We start from the raw sequence: 22,375 nt of genomic DNA, 5'->3' as shown, positions 1-22,375 counted from the left end.
GCTATCTCAATCATCAAGAACATCATTACTCATTTTGAATTAATATTTTTGAAAATTTGGTTGGAGGAGACGAAACAAACAAAAAAAAGCGCTGAATTCTTATGTGTGTCGATTGATGAATTGACGCAGTCAGGACAATTTCATTCTACGATGTCTTGAACATGGTCAACATATTTGCAAAGGTAAAGAGCGAACGTTTGCTTCTCCTATGACACATTCAACAGAAGCGGTTCGAGAAAGAATACATTCACTTGCGAGACGCTATCATAGGCAACACCTACACAGCCTTTGTTCAAACGTGTGCACGTGTGCAAAAGAAATGCAGTCTTTAATGAGCTCCATTTAAAAATTACACGTATGTCGTCCAACATGTTGCTGGATGTATTCGGTTGAATGACAAAAGCGAGGATTGCCTTATACGCAATTTTTTAGTTTGATTAGTCGACAAAATACGCTCTGAGCAAAAGGATAGAGTAATTTCCTCGGAAATTCTAGATCTATCTACTGATCAACTATCCTCCTATATTCTAAAATCCGATCGAATCAGAACTACCCGAACGAATCGCAATTCATGTTTAGTCGGGTTGTGCAGAGGTGACAACCTTGCCATGCAATTCGACATTGAACTATTACTGTGAAGCGCAAATGGTAAAATATCAACAAATATCATTGACTTCCCAAATCGTTGGGTAGTACCATATTCGCCTCAGCTGAGCAAACATTCAATGTTCATATTAATGTCAAGCTCTGCAGTTCGGTGAAGAGCAATAAATACATTTGCAAGTTTGTGAAAAAAGGAAACAATATGAATGTGTTTTTGAATTCAGAATACCGATGTGAATATTCCTTGATTGAATCACTTCGACGAAATAATGAGGTACCGAATTGGCATGTACATCAGCTCCAATGAAGTTGTCTGGCGTATCTTTGGTTTCCAAATTCATGAACGAAAATGGTGTGATGAAATGAAAATGAAAATGTTTTTATTTTTTTTTTGTTCAATTTTTGTTGTTGGTCATCGTCTAAAGCGCTCCATTTTCTGAATATCATTGATCTCATCTGCATCTCCACGTCACACTCGGGTTCGGGAACTCAATTTTCCCACGGTCCAATGCAATACACGGTCAAAACTTCACGTATCTGCTCGATATTCACGTGGAATCTATCCTTCATCGATCACAATCGATATATTTTACAGATCGTTAAAACATTTAAACACACTTACAATACATAAGTTATGTTTTATTCAACAATCAAAATATTCACTAGAGGTAATTTATATGGCAGAACAACGTTTGCCGGGTCAGCTAGTATATTTATATAAAAATTGGATTATTATATATTTATTATATTTGTTTTTATAGCTTACATCGTTTCGGGACCAAGGGCGCCATATTTTTTTATATTTTTTCCTGAAAGCTGAGGTTTTTTTCACATAATATATCCGAATACCAGAGAGGTGTTATTTTTCGTTTTTAAGTTATGATTTTTCAAAGTTAACATGTTTTCAGTTTTTGTTTAACATTTTCATGCGACTAGACTGGATGAACGTGACTATAATCCAATGAATTGTCGAGTGTTATTTTTTCAAAAAAGGCTAGCAAGTAGGCTTTAATTTGATATGTCGATCATCTGAATCGGTCCAGTAGTTCAGAAGTAATATTTTTTTTAATTTTTGGGAAAAAAGAGAAAAATGATTTTTGGACCATCGGATGAGTTTGAAAAATCATAACTCAAAAACGAAAACAAGCGCCTTCCTAGTTTCGAGATATGTTATGTGAAAAACCCTCAGCTTTCCAGAAAAAATATTTAAAAAAATATAGCGCCTTTGGTTCCGATACCATGAAAACTATAAAAAACAAATACAATCAAAAATAACGAAAACATAATTCAAATTTTCTGCATTTTCTGTAGTATTTTTTCAGAAAGGATCAGTTAATTGGTTTTAATTTAATATGTCGAACATCTAAGTTGGTCCAGTGGTTATGAATTTAAAAAAAAAGCCATTTTTGGAAAAATGCAAAAAAACGGTTTTTTCGGACCACCCCAAAATGAAAATGGTCACCCTAACAAAAAATAGAAAAAACGGGTCTAATAATTTGCGATATACAGGGTGGGCCATTTAAAGTGGAAGCATCTGGCAACCCCATAACTTTTGACAGAGATGTCAGATTAACAAATGTCATACCGCGTTGGAAGCGTCATTTCAGTACAATTTTACCCATGGAACAATACACACCTAAACAACGCGCTGAAATTGTTCAGCTGTACATTCAAAATAACTTCTCAATTGTGTTAACTAAACGTGCGTGGAAAAATAAAAATAAAGTTAAAACATCGCCTGGAGACAACACTATACGTCGATTATATGCCAAATTTATATCGTCTGGTAGTGTTGGTAATGCCAGTCATCTGTCCAGACAACGACCAAGACGTTTCGACGAGAATATTGATGCCGTTCGAGCCAGTGTTGCAGAGACTCCATCGACATCAGGTCGCCATCGTTCGCAAGAATCGGCATTTTTTTATTGCCATTTGTTCGTGAAAATGAATTGGACAATTACTGGTTCCAACAGGACGGCGCTACATGCCATACAGCGGCTGCCACGACCAAATTATTGCGCGAAATGTTCCCCGGAAGATTAATATCGAAAAACGGCGATTATGACTGGCCACCGAGATCACCTGATTTGACGCCTCCTGACTTTTTTTATGGGGATATTTAAAATCCAAGGTATACACTGGTAAACCAAGGACCCTGGCTGCGCTGAAAGACAATATCCGACAAGAAATTGCTGCCATATCGGCCGAAACATTGGGCAAAGTGATGGAAAATGCCGAAAAAAGGGCACATTTTGCGGTCAAGGCCAGAGGCGGTCATTTACGAGATATCATAATCAAAAAGTAGTTAGAACAAATCTCCTTGGACCAAAATAAATGAATTTCAAAAATTTTTTTTTTAAATTCCACTTCTTTACTTTGCTATTGCAAAAACAAATCCTTCCACTTTAAATGGCCCACCCTGTAGAACAAAACTACCACTTTTGGCGAAAACCACTATATCGGTTTGACGTGGAGTGGCTGTATAGATAGACTCTTTTAATATGTTTGTCGTGTTCATGAAATTTTATGAATTTGCTTATAATTCTCAATAACTTGTCAAATACATAATTATGGTAAAACTATATGTTAAGGAGTTACGTTGAAAAACATTATCGCTACGTTTTGTACTAACCACGATGTCCTAATATATTTTTCAACGTAACTCCTAAACATATATTTTTACCATAATGATGTATTTGGAAAATTATAGGCAAATTCATAAAATTTCTTGAACATGGCGGGATAACACGACAAACATATTAAAAGGGCCACTTTACTTTAAAAAAAAGACAATAAATTAGAATTTTTTTTTTAAATATCTCAGGAATGGCTGCATTTAGAAGGAAATTAATTGGTAATGAACTTTTTTGTTTTAAATCACATTAGGATTCACAATTTGTGCCTAAAAATGATTGTTAACATACAACAATTCCAAGTTTCGAAAATTCATAGAAATTCGATGTTCCACAAAGTTCGTCGAAAATAGTTTTACCATCTTGTACCCATTTTTTAAATTTTCTACTTCTATTTTATATGAAAAAATAAAAAAAATAGAAAATATGTATTTTCGATATTGCAAATTAAGATTTTTTTTTGTAAATAAAAAAAAAGAGTACTATTTTTTTTCTCAGTGTATATTTTTTCACGTTTGGACCAAGGCGCCTAGAAGTATATCCTAAGGTGGGCCAACTTACTAAAAATACTCTTCAGTCATTTTGGAAGTCTACTGTGTTTTGTTTGTAAACAAACCACAATACGCTAGTGCCGAAGCTCGCTCGTGATCAGTCTGTCTCTTTCACGCTACAGGCAAACAATTCCCCTTCTGCTTTCTTACGTACTTTTTTTTATATATCGCTCCCCTAACCAACTTAGTGACGAAACGGCCTCACCTTAGGATATACTTCTAGGCGCCTTGGTTTGGACATCAATACTCTATATCTCTTTGCTAAGACACTGGGCCTGATTCTCGAATACACTTCACGGTGGAAACGAAATAAACGGCACGCCATTGAACTACGTTTTACGAGTTAGTGAAGTGTCGAAGATAATGATGAGTTTTCAGGCAGAATGAGCACTTTTCAAATAAAAAATCATTAATGAAAATTAACCTCTTCTTATCAAACTGGTATTCAATGTGAGTGGAAAACTTTGTTTTCTTCGTGTGATGTAATAATCTCATACAAAAATTTAATCTGAAGATAATTTGATTTTATTATGATAAATTTAGTGGGAAACTAATCACGCATCCAGATGTCGACACCGTACTGTTGTCATCGCGAATGCGTTTCATACCGTTTCCACCGTGAAGTGTATTCGTAGTGTATTCGAGAATCAGGCCCACTATTTCGGTAGGACTCATAGATAAAAAATTATCAAAAATTTCTCTTGCTAAAATCGATACGCCCTGTTCAAAAGTTACACTTGAGTCAAAAAAGTCCCAAATACTGTGGAAAACTCATATTTCCTCCAACCCAAACGGAACACAAACTTTCATTCGAATAAAAAATACTCATGTTGTGTCATTTGTCGATTTCATTTGAAATTGCTCTATCTCCTCTCGCTACTAACAATGTATCAAATCGACGACGGATTTTGGGAATCGTGCGCGCCGCTATAGGTGCGGCGCTGTTAGCATGCAATTTCACCTTTAACACTCGTGTTTGCACGTGGCAACGGCGAGGCGGCGGCCACTGGATTGGGTTCTGTGTTGGAAGAAGGGCTCTAACGGTTCACCTGTTACGGTTCATTCAGACCGATAAAAGTCTTCAGGTTTGGGTGCCCTCCAACTTTTCGTTTTATTTCCGAAAGGGAGTTTTTCTTTCCTTCATTGTACCATTTTGAGTGTTTTTTTTCCTCATGAAAATAGCGCCGGGGGCTGGGGGTGAAAATGTTTGCATATTTCCTATATATTGTGTGTGTAGTCGTCTGTGGTTCTTTCGGCGTTTCCGTTTCTACCCACCCTCGATTAGTGGGTATTTGAATTGGGGTTTTTGGTATGTGAAGAGCTCAACACATTTCTATCGAATAGGAAGGGCTTACGTTTTTTTTTTCGTTCCCGATATGGGTAAATGTTTCGAACCTGAAACTGTAATTTTGATATGAATAGGCTCGATAAATTCAATCTGTAAAAGTGTTTGTGCTGTTTGTCGCCTTGCTATGCTACGATTGAAGTAAAGCGTCATCCCACAAGTGCTGGTGAACTAGAGGCCTTGAGGAGGTATAGTTTACGATTGCTTTCCACACGAAAGCCTTGGCCGAGAGGAATAATGGTTGACCTATGTTGAACGTGTTCTCCCCTCCGAACAATCGTATACAGCGATAATAATGAATGTGACGCCTAAGTTGGGCATTTTAAATTCTGTTTTACTATATTATGATAGAGCTTCCTGTCGGGAGAGGTAACTTTTCTGAGAACTAATTTTCCCTCAAATCATTTGATTTGACCTAATTAATTTCAAGATCGTTCTGTGAACTCCCTTGAAAAACGAGCCTAGCAGCATGGGCAGACAAATTTTATTAAAAAAAATTAGTGGGTTATATCTATGATACAACCGCAAGGTTGACGTGGGACTGGCTTAGCTTAGCATTCATTTGTTTGTATTGCTTAAATTTTTGATTGAACGAAACAATTTCCGAGTTCAGTTGAAGTTAATATGTTTGCTTTGTGAGTGAAAAGATTGAACAAATGCCATGTAAGGTTAATTCAAGCATTGTGATAGATTATAATCTTCATTACAAGTAAATTTAATGACAGTCCTTCTACATTTGGTATGATGCCTCGGAGTGTTGTGGAAATACATTCCAGTCGAAACAAAAATACCCCCAACCTGCATGAATTTGTAACGCCCATTACCCCAGACACCTTGGTTCAGAAGTCTGTGTTGGGGAAACACATTTCAGTCGGAACAAAAATGCCCCCGACTTACATCTATTTGCAATGCCAATTTCCCCCACGCTCCATAGATTTGAAGTCTGTGCTAGAGAAACACATTTCAGTCGAAACAAAAATACCCCCGACTTGCATGTATTAGCAATGCCAATTTCCCCCAGGCACCTTGGTTTTGAAATCTCTGTTAGGGAACACATTTCGGTGGGGACAAAAGCTTCCCCTTCTTTCATGTATTTGCAATGCCAATTTCTCCAACGCTGCTTGGTTTTGAAGTCTGTGTTAGGGAACACATTTCGGTGAGCACAAAAGTCTCCCTACTTTCAAGTATTTTCAATGCCGTTTAACCCTAGGCTGATTGGTTTTGATGACTGTGTTGGGGAAACCGTGAACCGGGCCAATCAAAACGAGGCAGTCAGGGCGTTTATACAACGCTTAACATTTTACAGTTATTCAATTGTTTATCTAATGAAAAATAACATTCTATTAACGGCGATAGATGCGTGTAAATATTCCCTATCAATTGATGCAGACATCTTTCCGATCCAGTAAGAAATGTTCGAGTTCCAAGCATTCGAAATCTTTTATTTTTTCCTGCATGTTCTTTGTTTAGGTTTTCATTTTACCCCCCATATATTCCGGTTAGACGTAGTCCCACGTCAAAAAGTAGATAAGTCTGGACCTAGAGGCACGGACGGTAACTTGACGGTGACTTGATTGTCTGTAGTTATTGCATTTGAATTGAGTTTTTTTCATCGTTCGAAAATCTGTATTTTTTACTCTTTTGATACATCAAATGGAAGTCCTGGAAATCAGTCGCTTACATTAAATTATATCCTTTAAACGGGCAGGATGAGGTAGAATCCCAAACCGCATCCTAACATGGATACGAGTAACTCGACACTATTTGATTTTTTTGTATCGATGTCCAAAAATGTGCGCAAAATACAATTAAAAGCCATTACCACCATTTTCTTCTACTTATTTAATTATGCAGAAGAGGGCAAGGATTCATCATTTATCAGTGTATTTGAAATAAGTGTAATACATCAATAACTACAGAAATGTAGTATGGATAAAAATAGCATTTTCTCCTACGCTGTCACGCTGTTCGGAATATTGTATCTAAACCAGCAGTTAAATCAATTGCATTTTTTACATTACCAAACAACAGACTCGATATCATGATATCCTGGACAACAATTACATAAATTGTTAGTAGCAAGACCTACACAATAAAAATGTGAATTGAGCACGATTTTGATAAATAAATTAACTAGAAAGTAAGTGTATGTACAATATTGAAAATAATTACATAACACTTAACAGAATATTTACAAGAAATGTGAAACACTACAATACACAAATGTACACCTGTTACAATACAATATAATAACTTATAAGTGCCTATTATCGGCAAATAGAGAATAATTCATCATACGCATCGACTCACATTGTGAATGTAGACAAAAAGATTGCTCGTTGCGTTGTGGAGGAAAACGAGTGGTTAGCAAAATCGTGTTATTTCGCCATTTTAATCGTGAATTTGTTCACTTTTATTACTAACGTTTGCATTTAAAAAATGGACTTTTTTTCGAATGGTGATAAAAAACTAAGACAGATAATTGAGATTAACGAAAACATGCGTGTAGGCATGTTTTTGAGTTCATGCTTCGTTCTATTTATCAATTCTTTCTCAGTTTTCGCGACAACATTGTTGGAGAAGATCTTACGCTTCAGGTTTAGCCAGAAATTCTCGATGGGACGCAGCTGAGGGACGTTGGGCGGATTCGCCGACTTGGGTACCACATCGATATTCAGCCGCTCCATCTCCTCTAACGATCGCTTCGTGTAGTGGGCCGGCAAGCACTCCGTACTATAAATTTCCCCGTTCACGGCCAGTCCGGAGCTTAAGAAGAGCGGCTTTGACATCCCTTTCTCGCTGATTGTCAGCCACAGCAGCACCTTCTTGAGGAACTTGGTGTGTGAAATAAACTTCACTTCAGAGCTCACTTCCTTCGTGGGGGTAGTAAAATACGAAGTGCCCGTTCAGTCGTTGCCATCCAGGGTGAGATAGGTCTCGTAGTTCATCACCACCGCCACGTCGCGATTCGCCGGGAACTTGACCATCTTTTTCAGCCGTTGTCGTTGCCAGCAGCTCCGAGACCAGTGGACGGGACTTCCACTGCATCGACCTCCCGGCCAAGCGCACGCAGCGATGTAGCCACTTTTCCCTCGATTTTCCTCCTCAGCATCCTTTGGCTCTTCTTGTCGCTCAGGGTCGTCGGCGTTCCGGGACCGGGCTTTCTTTCGATGCTCTGATTGTTGCCCAACAGTGCCAAAATGTTGTAGATGCCGGAACGGGCGTATCCGGCGACCACAAAGTGCCGCGCGATGTCCGTTTTCGACGCGTAGGGTACCATTCTTTGAACGCGCACACTTCTGAATGGAGTAGCATCACTGTTTTCACCATCACGGTTAGCGTTCGACTGATAGAGCTGTCAATTTTTTTCTGCTGACTCATGGGTTACTATGATTGATGCTGCAGTTGGGTGTCGATCATCTGTATCGGTTCAGTATTTCGAAAATAAACAACTTTTGGGAAAAGTTTCAAGCATGAAAGGTGAAAAGTTTGATTTTTCGGACCATCGGTTAACTTCATAATTTAAAACGATAAAAATCACATCTCTAACGTTTGGATATATTATGAAAAAAAAAGATTTCAAGAAAAAATATCAAAAATATAGTGCCCTTGGTCGCGAAACCATGTAAACTATAAAAAACAAACACAATCAATAATTTCGAAAAAATCCTACTTTTTCCCGATGTAACAATTTTTCAAAGAAGACTAGCTCTTCAATTGGCTTCAATTTGATATGTCGATCATCTGAATCGGTTCAGTAGTTCAAAAGTTACGAATTTTCAAGATAAGCAATTTTATGAAATAAGGGAAAAAGTTGATTTTTGGGACTTCCCTCGAATGGAATGCTGCCATACAAATGAAACACAAATTTCTACATTACTCGAGAATTAATCAAGCAAATGAAACGAAATTTGGCCTGTGGTTTTAGGGTGCAATAAATGTTTCTATGGTGACTAGACACTTCTCCCACTCTTTAATGGGGGGAGGACAAATTTCACAAATTTCTGCATTACTCGAGAATTAATCAAGCAAATGAAACCAAACTTGGCATGTGGAGGTTGTGGGGTGCAATAAATGTTTTTACGGTGATTGGACACTACACTCCCCCCCCCCCCCCTCTCTAAGAGGGAGTGCGCCATACAAACGAAACACAAATTTCTGCATTACTCAAGAATTAATCAAGTAAATGAAACGAAATTTGGCATGTGGAGGTTTTTGGGTGCATTAGATGATTCTATGGTGGTTAGATACTCCTCCCCCCCTCTCTTATGGGGAGGGGGCTGCCATATAAATGAAACACAAATTTCTGCATTACTCGACAATTAATCAAGCAAATGAAACCAAATTAGGCACATGAAGGTTTAAGGTTGTAATAAATGTTTCTATGGTGGTTAGACACTCCACCCCCTCTCTAAGAGGGGGGCTGCAATACAAATGAAACAAAAATTTCTACAAAACTCGTGAATTCATCAAGCAAATGAAACCAGATTTGGCATGTGAAGGTTTTAGGGTGCAATAAATGTTTTTACGGTGTTTAGACACTCCATCCCTCTCTCTAAGGGGGAGCTGCCATACAAATTAAAGACAAATTTCTGCATAACTCGAAAACTAATTGAGCAAATGGAGCCAAATTTGGCATGCCAAGGTTTTCGGGGACTCGAAACGTTACTGTGGTGGATCGACACCCCTCCTCTCTCTTTGAGGTGGGGGGGGGCTGCCATACCATGTCATAACACAAATTTATGCATGACTCAAGAACTAATCAATCAAAAGGGACCAAATTTGGTATATGGTTCCATGGTGGTTCGACACACCTACCCTTTCTCAAAGGGCATGGATCAATCAATGAACAGTTTTGCGATCGAACCCACGAACGTGCGCTTAGTAAGGTGAATGTGATAACGAAAAATAAATTTTGGGCGGGACGAAGTTTGCCGGATCAGCTAGTAAACTATAAAACTTACACAATTTTGGTAAAAGAATAAAATTTAGGAAGCTTTTTAACACTAAAGCTACCACTAGGGGTCAGATGACCCATTTTAACTTTTTAGTCAAATTTTTCTTGCAAATTACATTGTCATAACATCATTTACCTACACTACTTTTCCTAACACATACATCTAATGTATTTTTCAGTGTTTTCTCATCTCTTGTTATTTTTTTTATTGAGAAATATTTGTAATCTGCCCTAACGCAACGGGTCATTTGACCCTTGCAAACATTTATATGATATCAGAAAGATTTGTATGTGTGGTTGGGATACAAAACCATTGCATTACACATCACTAATATTTCACTAACTATTTACAAAAGGGTCACTTGACCCGCTGTGGTAGGAATATATGAAACATCGGTAGGTTTAGTGTTAAATTTTCAAAAAAATGCCAATTTTCTCCAAAATTACACTGAGAAAAAAAATGAAAAAAAAGTAACAGTGCCCTTCTCCCAATGTATGGGAGACTTGTTGGTAGGACTATCAATATAATTTTCGTTCAGAATTTTAAAAAGGTTTTTTGAAAAAAACAAATTTTAATTTTCAAAATATATTTGCTATTTTTTGATGAAAACTTGAACAATTTCCTATATTTCGTCGTCAGACCAAAATTCTGTAATTCTTATAGTTTTAAATTTGTTTTTTTTTAAATTTTAGGCTTTGTTAACTTTTTTTAAAAATTATTTTAAAAACCTTAAGACCTTCAAAATTTTTGTCAGATAATGGAATATAGAAATCAATCTTCAAAAAACAGTAAGTGGGTTATATCTATGGTATAACCGCAAGGGTGACGTAGGACTATCGCTGATTTAGAGATCATTAGTTTGAAGTTGAATCTAAATACATTCTGAAAGAATGAATAAATGAATATTTGGGGGACTTCGAAAACGAGAGCGTTACGTTGGAGGCTCAATGTTTTATGCATCCAATATTGGATACAAAAAACCTTGTTCTGAAGAATAATCTTCAGAAGCTTTCCTGCTAACTGCACTTGGTTGACAAATCACAAAACCAAATGTATGTTGTCGCAGTATTATATTATGTGAGTGTCTGTGTGTGGCGGCTGCTTCGATGTCTTCCCGGGGAACCGTTTTTCGATGCTGATACTCTCTTGGTCACCTTCTCTTCTCCTTCTGATCGATTGGCTTTTCTGCGCTCCCTCACAGTTAAAACAACCTGATTGCATTTCAGTTCAGGTCAGGCCAGGTAATAAATCCCTCGATCCCTCGCCGTCCAGCTCGCCCATCACGTTCAGCTCGTTCAGTAACGATGTTGTCTTGTCGATGTCCTCACGAAAAATGAATGGGTTTCACCACCAGAATATCGCTTAAGTATGCTTTTCGTGCGTGATTGAATCGAGAGAAGGTGTGATTTACGATGGCAATTTGGAAGGCAAACTAGAGGGGAATGAACTCTCTGAGTTTGAAACTTTCGGCGACTGAGCAATAATCGATTGAAAATTATATAATTTTGGCGAAACATTTTCCGTTGCACGCGCATACAATATTGGATACGAAAATATCCTACTGATAGGGAAGAATAATGTTCAGAAGCTTTCCTGCTAATTACACTTGATTGAAAAATTACAAAATCAAATGTATTTGGTCGCTGTGTTATATGGTTAGAAAACATTAAAATAAACTCTTTCGCATGAATTTATTTTTCAATTCCCAGGGAACTGGCAGATTATTTTTCAGCAACGATTGGATCTTTCCGGAATTTTCTCGATGCTGAATGGCATCCAAACGAAAATAATCCTTTCAGTTTGGCCTGCAAAAAACTTTTCTGAACTCTAATCCATCAAATTTGGAGCCCTGAAAAGGGCCGTTGATTATATGCTAAGCTAAGAGCACGTTCTCTTCGGATACGATGGGCCAGCTGGATGTCCTTGGGCATAATGTGACGCGCTTTGCGTGGATAGCAAACAAATTGGTATCTTTGAATAGGCCTCCTGCAGCGTCATAAACGCGGAACTTTGGAAGTGCAAGTCGGTTTTGAAGTCCTGGGCAATTCCACGAACCAAATACTGCAAAGGTAACTTGCGAATCAGCAATTCGGTCGAATTCTGATAGCATTTAGCGAAAATCGTGGTGTCGATGATAATGCGATGGTCGATAGGTGCCATGGATATGGATTTGATAGTGAAGAATATGAAATACATGACATGATGTGGTGAATATTTCCCCATATCGAAGACATCACTTTGATGAAACTGCATTATGAAATTATTTGTGTACGAATGCCGCAGTCGATAGTCGACTCTAATTTGCGCTGGGTAATTTCCTCGGAGGACTCAATTCTTCCTTTGAGCATTGATTATCTCTTTCTGGCAAGACGAAGTGGTATGAATCACATTATTCGAAAGATAAAATGAAGATGTTTTCTGCCAATTTCCTTCAACCTCCAAACATATCTTCCTCCCGTTTGTCGTTTTTGCGTTCGCTAATCCTTTCTCACAACACCCATTTCTCGTTTGAGAAATTGTTGAGTAAACATCGTTTGCCAGTGCGCGTAGAGCGGGAATTCCTAAAGATTCATTGTACCTCTAATAAATTGCCGAAAGACGTGGTCTTGCGTTGATCGCACTTGATTGAAAAAATCCAAAACGAAATGTATTTGGTCGCATCATTATATGAGTAGGGAGCAAATAATCGCTCGAAAATTACATGATTTTCGCGATGTGAAACATTTTCCGTTTTTCATGTTATGCATCCAATATTGGATACGAAAATTTTCTACTGATGGGGAAAAATAATATTCAGAAGCTTTCCTGTTAATTGCGATTGATTGAAAAATCACAAAACCAAATGTATTTGGTTGCAGTGTTGTATGGATAGAAAACATTAAAATAAACTCTTTCGCATGAATGTATTTTTCAATTCCCAGGAGAACTGGTAGATTATTTTCTAGCAACGATGATATCAACGAGGGTTCCGCGCGTGTATGTGTGTGTGGCGGCTGCTCCGATGTTTCAAGCGGAACCGTGGCATCACTCTCCTTCTGATGGATTCCCTTCTGGCTTAAGGTGCACAAACAGGCTCTTGGTGACACCGTTCATCAGCGCTTTCAAGATAAACGAAGTTAGCTTCACCACAACAGCGACAACCAATCGCTGTCCAATCATAACTGAGGTGGTTTACGAGCGGCGCTCGCTTATATACCGATTGGTGATTTCAATAGCCTGTTTTGAAACCAATTTTAAGGCTATTGAAACAAGTTTTTGGATGGAAAAGTAACAAGTATATAACGCGTAGACATTTTATCTTTCGAATGAAGTGTTTATCATACCATTTCGTTCAGTTGTTTAAGAGCTATTAACGCTCAAAATCTCGGTCTCCGGCGTAACGCTTTCGTTTTCGAAACTTTGATTTTACACCCCGGTATATAAATGAAAGACGTAGTCCTACGTCAAAAAAAAAATTACACTGGAAAAAAAAATTTCAAATTGAAATTCATTTTTCCCTTTTTTTTTCAAATTTTGAACGAAAATTACACGAATAGTCCGTACAAAAACCAAGGCACTGTTACAGAGAAAAGTTTTTTTTAACAAGCAAGCGGTCATTTTTTATTGTTATCCTCAATCAACAGTATGAAGGTAAACATCAGAAGAAAGGTTAGTCAAGCCTGGTTAGTTAGATTTTTTCATCATTAAAGTAATATGAGCTATGTTTCTGAGTTCTTTATTATGCTTCGATATAACGTACAATTTTGAAAGTGAAATGTTCGTTATATCGAAGTTTCCCTTCCCATATTGATGAAAAAGGGGTTTCACATAATATGTTTTGGGTCTGATAAGCGTACCTGATGGTAACAAATAGGAGGACCAGGTAAAATTTTGAGAAAATCAGTTTTTAGTCGTTTTCTTGCAAGCGCATCAAATGGTCGTGTGGGGTTTCTCAAGCGAACAATTCAATTATTCGGATCATCGAAACAATGTTCCCACTGTGTGCAAAAACAACACGACTCTGATCTGACTTGATCTGAAAGTTATGATGGGTTAGGATTGAACGAAATGTATGGGAGAGGGAAACTAGCAGAATCAACTTTACTACTTTGATTGCAATGGAATTACAAATGATTCAACGGTGAGAATTCATGGGGGTTTCCCCGCTTTACTAAAGCCGCTGTTTATGTTAGAGATTTTAAATCTTAGCAACAGTGATGAGTGACGATGAGTTTTCGATTGCAGTTTCACCTGATAACTACTCCACGCAGCATTAGTGACTATACCCCACAATAGCCTGATTGACCCTAGACGGCACACTTTTCTCAGAAGAACAAACACACCGAGATGCGAGCGAGAGATGCGCAGACTGTAAATCCTGGTCAGATTGAGGAGAGAGAGAGACCCTCAATCTCGCTAGAGCTTATCCCAGGAGTACTTTGCACTGTCAGTCAGTCTCCGTCCAGATCCGACGAACGTAGCGAGCGAGAGAACAAGATTCGGCGAACGGCAAAAAAGGCATCTGCGTCGTGATAAGCCAGTTATTATCGCATAATTCGTAACTACACATTATGATTGGGTGTGAGAAATGCGAGATTCAACAACAAAGAGTGTGAACGAACGTCAGCTTCTGCCGGTGATGGCTTTCTGTTGAAGGTGACTAATATTAGTCAACGAAGCGACAGTCTTCGGACCAGATCCTGGAGGGTGGTGGCGCCCAGAGGTCGCCATTGCTGTGTGTAACCATGGTTTGATACAGAAAACTGGACCATTGAATGTGCAATTTTCCATTGAGCGTCGGATCGTGAAGATGAAATGGTGCTTTTTCTCTGATTCACAATTTGTCGAGGCTTGTGAGGTGTGGTAATGGTGCTTAAAAGTGACAATCAAACAAACCAACAAACAGCAGCAAGTGAACATTCGAGGAGCAGGTGAAACGGCAAACGACAGCCAATCGGGTGCCAAAATGTGCAAAATTTGCGAGGAACTGCACAAGGATTGCGGAGGGGTGCGTGTTGAACCAACGAAACATATGTGTATTTATTCCGGGGATTCATTCATTGCCATTGATAGTGCGCTTGAATTTTAACCAAACATCATCATCAACACCACGTGTTTATATTTAGACTCTCGACTGGCTGTTGCTTCTCGCGAGATAGCTCTTAATGATGCGCTTCCGCACATTTTCACAATTTGTTAGTCAACTTTCCAAGTAATTGACCATCTTCACCGACGAGAGTGTATGTGGGCCTGGCGCGGCTGGATTGAGCCAGTTAATGTGTCTTTTGAGTGACACCGGACAAGTGTGTGATACTCATCATAATTGTGGTGCCGAATAGGGATTGTTAACCGGTTTTACCGTTACCGAATTTACCGGTAATACCGGGTCATTTTCCATTACCGAATTACCGGTAATTTTACAATCAACAACCGGTAAATTCGGTAATTTGTATTTTTACGCCATAAATAATATTTGCCTTTATACCGCTTTGAAATATTGCTCGAGAATCAAATAAGATCGAAAAAACACAACGGGCAGTGTTGCGCCGATTCTACGACCGTCGAACTTTAGTTCAAAAACAGGAAGTGGGTTATATCTATGGTATAACCGCAAGGGTGACGTAGGACTATCGTTGATTTAGAGATCATTTGTTTGAAGTTGAATCTAAATCCATTCTGAATGAACGAATAAATGAATATTTGGGGGACTTCGAAAACGAGAGCGTTACGTTGGAGGCACAAGGTTTTATGCATCCAATATAGGATACGATAAACCTTGTTCTGAAGAATAATCTTCTGAAGCTTTCCTGCTAACTGTACTTGATTGACAAATCACAAACCCAAATGTATTATATGGATATTTTATAGATAGAAAACATTAAAATAAACTCTTTCGCTTGAATGTAATTTTTCAATTCCAAGGGGAACTGGCAGATTATTTTCAGTAACGATTAGATATTTCCACATTTTCCTCGATACTGGAAGCCCACCAGTGGTTAATGCTAACTCGATAACCATCTGTTAATAGCACTTGATTGAGACATATTTGGTCACAGTGTTACATGGATAGAAAACTTTCAAATAAACTCTTTCACATGAATGTATTTTTAAATTCCCAGAGGAACTGGCAGATTATTTTCCAGATCTTTCTCGATGCTGAATGGCATCCAAACGGAAAGAATTCCGTGCGTGTATGTGTGTATGTAGCGGCTACTTCGATGGTCACCTTCTCTTCTCCTGAAGGATCGGCTTCTCTGTGCTCCCTCACTGTTTCAAACAAACCGATTGCGTTTCAGGGCAGATCTCGATCCTTCGCCGTCGAGCACCCTCAGCAACGATGTTGTCTTGTCGATGTCCTCACGAAAAATGAATGCATCTCACCACCAAAATATCGCTTAAGTATGCTTTTTGTGCGTGATTGAATCGAGAGAAGGCGTGGTTTACGATGGCAATTTGGAAGGCAAACTAGAGGGGAATGAACCCTCTGAGCTCGAAACTTTCGGCGACTGTGCAATAATCGATTGCGGGCGCATACAATATTGGATACGGAAATATCCTACTGATGGGGAAGAATAATCTTCAGAAGCTATCCTGTTAATTGCGATTGATTGAAAAATCACAAAACCAAATGTATTTGGTCACAGTGTTACATGGATAGACAACATTAAAATAAACTCTTTCATATGAATGTATTTTTAAATTCTCAGAGGAACTGGCAGATTATTTTCAGTAACGATTAGATATTTTCACATTTTCCTCGATACTGGAAGCCCACCAGTGGTTAATACTAACTCGATAACCACCTGTTTTTTTTATCCCATTTATTTATCTAAGGCTCATTAGCATTTTAGCTGTAACAGAGCCGAATTTTAATCGTGTACATGTCACATGGTTATCATATCTATAATTAGCACATTACACAGTTGCCATTCGCCAGTATTTCTTCTATACCATTACATATGGTACATTCACACAGTAGCCATTTAGGCGTAAGAGTATTCTTTCTGTTCTTCCATTATCCAGTTGGACCACCGGACAGCGGAGACAGTTGATTGATCATTGTTGAGTTATTTATAGAACAGCAGCCCGATGTGTCTTGCAGAGCAGAGCAGTTGTATGGATGAATCGATCTTATTTCGACCGTGGATCGATCTACATCGATGATGATTGTTGCGTGGACGTAGTTATTCTGTAACAACACAAAGATGGTCAATGAGGGCCCTGAGTTTTGAACTCACGATCGATCGCTTACTAAGCGAACGCGCAACCAATGTGGCTACGGAGACCCCCATATAACCACCTGTTAATAGTACTTGATTGAAAAATATTTGGTCACAGTGTTACATGGATAGAAAACATGAATGTATTTTTAAATTCCCAGAGGAACTGGCAGATTATTTTCCAGCAATGATTAGATCTTTCCGGAACTTTCTCGATGCTGAATGGCATCCTAACGGAAAGAGTTCTGCGCGTGTATGTGTCGATCCTTCGCCGTCCACCTCCTCCAGCACGTTAGGCAACGATGTTGTCTTGTCGATGTCCTCACGAAAAATGAATGTGTGTCACCACCAGAATATCGCTTAAGTATGCTTTTTGTGTGTGATTGAATCGAGAGAAGATGTGGTTTACGATGGCAATTTGGAAGACAAACTAGAGGGGAATGAACTCTCTGAGCTTGAAACTTTCGGCGACTGAGCAATAATCGATTGCGTACGCATAAAATATTGGATACGGAAATATCCTACTGATGGGGAAGAATAATCTTCAGAGGCTTTCCTGCTAATTATACTTGGTTGAAAAATTACAAAATCAAATGTATTTGATCGCTGTGTTATATGGTTAGAAAACATTAAAATAAACTCTTTCACATGAATGTATTTTTAAATTCCCAGAAGAACTGGCAGATTATTTTCCAGAAATGATGAGATCTTTCCGGAACTTCCTCGATGCTGAATGGCATCCAAACGGAAAGAATTCCGCGCGTGTATGTGTGTGTAGCGATGTCTTCCCGGGGAACCGTTTGTGGCATCACTCTCCTCCTGATGGATTCCCTTCTGGCCTAGGGTGCACAAACAGGCTCTTGGTGACACCGTTCATCCGCGCTTTCATGATAAACGAAGAGCTTCACCACAACAGCGACAACATGCTCCAATCGCTGTTCAATTTGAACTGAGTGGATTTCCGAGCGGCGCTCGCTTTTATACCGATTGGTGATTTTAATAGCCTGTTTTGAAAGCAATTTTAAGACTATTGAAACAAGTTTTTGGATAAAAAAGTAACAAGTATAGAACGCGTAGACATTTTATCTTTCGAATGAAGTGTTTATCATACCATTTCGTTCAGTTGTTTAGGAGCTATTAACGCTCAAAATCTCGGTCTCCGGCGTAACGCTTTCGTTTTCGAAACTTTGATTTTACACCCCGGTATAGAAATGAAAGACGTAGTCCTACGTCTGCTAGATCTGCTTGATCTGAATACGAAACACAAGATGCGCTTCAGCGATGAAGAACTGACAGCGATAAAGGAATTGGTTGATACCCTCGAACCAGTTCTGGTCGCTGCCATTGCGGAAGAAATGCACCCTTAATGAAGCTGAGGTCAGATTGCAGTTTATGCTAGAACAGCTATCGGAGCAATCATCAGAAATTTCGAAGCAGCTGCTCGAAACCCTGACTGGAAGGATTGCAGTAAGACGTTGGTATATGCAGATTTGTTCCCACGTATCAATAATCATTCTGCTCGTGGTCGTGACACAATTGATGATGACTTTGGTTTCTTCTATCTAACAGCACGAACTGCATTGATCAAGCAGGTATTTGCAATTGTTTCTGAGTTGATGGAATTTGACGATAATGATATTGATCAGTAGCTGGACAACGGGAGGATGAAATCCACTGGACGATGCAAAACCTGCAGAAAAGTTGTTGATGCTCAACATGAGCATCATGGAGCATGAAACATGAACGACGATTGACGCAATCAAGGGTGTCAACGTCCAGCACAAACTCAACGTCTATGAACGGATTGATGAAAACCCTCTGACAAGAATTTTCGTACAGAGGGCATTGTGAGGTGCGTGAAAGACACAACGTCCTATCCCTCGCAGTTGACAGTATAACAGTGATGTTGATATTATATACTGGCAACACTAGTTAGCCATGCATTGGGCATCATTTCCTCTCACAACAGACAACTGTCGAGCCGGTAAGTCATACTCAATATTTATTCCCTGTGTCGGGTGATTTCACTGTAGGTTTATACCGACTACATTGAGGAACCTGTACAGTAAATATATGAATGCTTCACATTGGCGATCCTGCCGGATATTTAAATATGCAGTGAAATCACCCGACATAGATAAAAGAATTTCTAAAAATATGGCGTGTTGGGACAACCGTCTGTGAAAATAAATGGCGCGTCGGGACAACCGCCAGAGGTACTGCGTGTTGGAATTACCGCTTGAAAAATAGGCGTGTTGGGACAACCGCTTGGAAAAATGGCGCGTCGGGACAACCGCCTGAAAACCGCGTGTTGGGAAACCGCTTGGAAGAGACGTGTCGGGACAACCGTCTAAGAAAGCTGCGTGTTGGGACAACCGCTTCAGCAAAAGAATGGTGGCGGAGCAGCCACCCAATGTCGGCGAGTTATAATGGCTGCAGAAGTGATAATGCGAGTTGGGTTGATAGCATATTAGCTTCCAACTCAATCATCAGGGTTTTCTCCAGAGAAAGTAATGCGGGAAGGAAAATCCAAAGGTTTTCGCCCCTATTAGACCGTGGAGGAGCACATAGTCACTGTAATGGTCGAGTGACAGTCTGAAACTAGGGGAAGTTCCGGATTTGACACCGAACGTTACATTGTAGAGAGCATTGTACACCGTTTCATTAATGATAATCAGCTGGATAACCTAAAGTAGAGGTTTTAGCGAGTAGTATATATATTTTTAAATCATGTATCTACAACTGACATGCCTGCACCAAGAAAAGTTTTAATTCTGTTTCCATTTCTTATTAAGATAGTTGGAATGTATGTATCTTCTCCCGTTAATAACGTGGATATTTGTTCCGGTGTGCAGCGTATGGAGAAACTACGGATATTTTCGTTGCCATTTCCTGGTAGGTTTTTCTGTATGCGAGTATTTATAATTTGACTCTGTGGAAATTTAGATGATACAGGAACAAGAAAAGAATAAGAAAACACAAGCAATGAACAATTTTGACAGTTGCGTGTTATTGAGTGCGTACAGTACTTGCTTATATCTATTGAGTGCGTGCAGTACTTACTTAGATCTAGCCCATGATTATATATACAAGTGAAGCAACATCATTACTTCAATAGGAAGAGGATTACGGTTTGTCGAGCGGGGGTTGTTTGTTTTGTTATTGCTAGGGTATGCCATTTTCGCATTTTCACATGCGAGAGCGAGATACGAGAGATGAACTGTGTGAGAATGAAATTCTACAAAATCCTTCCTTCTCTTTCACATAAATTCGAGAATGCCACATGATTGCTTCATCTGGTATATATAGGCACTAGCCAAAGTATACAAAACAAGGCAGTCCATTCCCGCAAGTAGACATCCAATTTGGATGTAAACATATTACGTCAGCATTATCGAACTGCATTTATGGATATCACCCAAAGAATTTGCCGCCATTTATCGTTCCTTTAAAAAAATCATGCTAGTTACAAAACACCTTTCTGAATTATAAACCATTTTACAAGTGTTACGCAAATGGTAAGAATAGATAGAGTATGCAGATCAGTATAGACCGTTGGGATTGTAATCAGATAAAATGCACGCAGCAGTACATTTTTTTAATCCGTTTACACTATTTCAAGTATTCTATAGCGTTGATTGAAGAAATTAAAATAAATTGAAATGACAAATCATGACACAAAAAAGTAAAATAACATAAAAAGAATAAGGGAGAAGGAAGATGTGAGGTGCGTGAAAGACACAACGTCCTATCCCTCGCAGTTGACAGTATAACAGTGATGTTGATATTATATACTGGCAACACTAGTTAGCCATACATTGGGCATCATTTCCTCTCACAACAGACAACTGTCGAGCCGGTAAGTTATACTCAATATTTATTCCCTGTGTCGGGTGATTTCACTGTAGGTTTATACCGACTACATTGAGGAATCTGTACAATAAATATATGAATGCTTCACAGGCATCAGAGGCAAATACATAACAATGGTATTCGATACTTTTCTACCCAACATAACTGGACTATGGACGGACGTTTTCCTCTTCTGGGAACTTTGTTAATGTGATCCGATCTAGATTAGAAGACGACAAAATTAACATTCTCTGTGTCCTCTGCGTCCTTATTTTAACCAGCAAAAACTTGCAAGATGTTTTTTTGTAAATTAAAGCCATTTCTTCAAGAAAATGATTTATTTTAATGTATGTTTTTACCGGTATTTTTTTTCATTACCGAATAACCGGTTATTGAAAATTTGGCACGGTAATGCAATCCCTAGTGCCGAAATCTCATCAGATTGGACTTGTAGGTTATAACAATATGGTTTGCGAAAGAGTCTAATCTACTGAAAATAATTCCGTAATTCGCGTTTAGTTGGTTTGGGAAAGAATGCAAAATTTAACAACAGAAGCAGTAATGTGATTCATTTCACCTATTGGGTATTATGGATCCTGATGCATGTTTCGTTTCGTCTTTCTGTGTTAGAATACGATACACAACTTGTTGAATTTGCTTGTGCAGATTGAACTCCATGGATTGATAACGGTTCCAAATCAAAAAACAGGCCACGTTTCATGCAATATATATACAGCAAATGTAGTGTTAGTTCTACGGACAATGTGAACAGAGAAAATATTGCAGTTCAAGCTCTGCCCGTTTCAATTTATTGTGATAAACAAGCTATTTGCGATTTCTCAGCATTGGCGATTCATCGGTCATCCAGTTAGCGACCAGACGGCAGCGAGGCTTTCCAAATAGCCTTTCTCAAGACCGTAAGTTTAGTTCAGTTTTCAAAATTTGTCTTTCTCAAGCCTCTAATAAATATACAGCCATTCCATGCCAAACCGATATACTGGTTCTCAGATTTTTAATGAAAAGTGGAAGATTTGTACTTTATCGCAAACAATTAGACCCCTTTTTTTCGTTAGGGTGACCATTTACGTTTTAGGGTGGTCCTGAATAAGTTCGAAAAAGAACACATCTCTGATTTTGAGATATTTTATTTGAAAAATCCTCAGCTTTCTAGAAAAAAAATAAAAATGAAAACCATTAAAAAACAAATACAATCAATAATAACGGAAACAAAATT

The 22,375-nt window shown here is 38.6% G+C and overlaps 1 protein-coding gene across 4 annotated transcripts in view; it reads left to right on the top strand.

Moving 5' to 3' along the window:
• Window positions 1–22,375, top strand: part of LOC129761946 (anoctamin-1-like) — a 97,818-nt gene that overhangs the window by 62,006 nt on the left and 13,437 nt on the right. The window contains exon 1 of one of the 4 annotated variants that reach the window (XM_055759807.1): window positions 14,196–15,077. The exons of the other annotated variants lie outside the window; for them this stretch is intronic. Within the exon in view, the coding sequence (XP_055615782.1) occupies window positions 15,036–15,077 (42 nt within the window). The 5' untranslated portion in view covers window positions 14,196–15,035. Of the gene's footprint in view, window positions 1–14,195; window positions 15,078–22,375 lie in introns of those variants that run through there. 4 annotated transcript variants of the gene reach the window in all.

The sequence above is a fragment of the Toxorhynchites rutilus genome, chromosome 1 (genome assembly GCF_029784135.1).
Source record: "Toxorhynchites rutilus septentrionalis strain SRP chromosome 1, ASM2978413v1, whole genome shotgun sequence".
Taxonomy (NCBI): Eukaryota; Metazoa; Arthropoda; class Insecta; order Diptera; family Culicidae; genus Toxorhynchites; species Toxorhynchites rutilus.
This window is presented reverse-complemented; position numbering and strand designations above follow the sequence as displayed.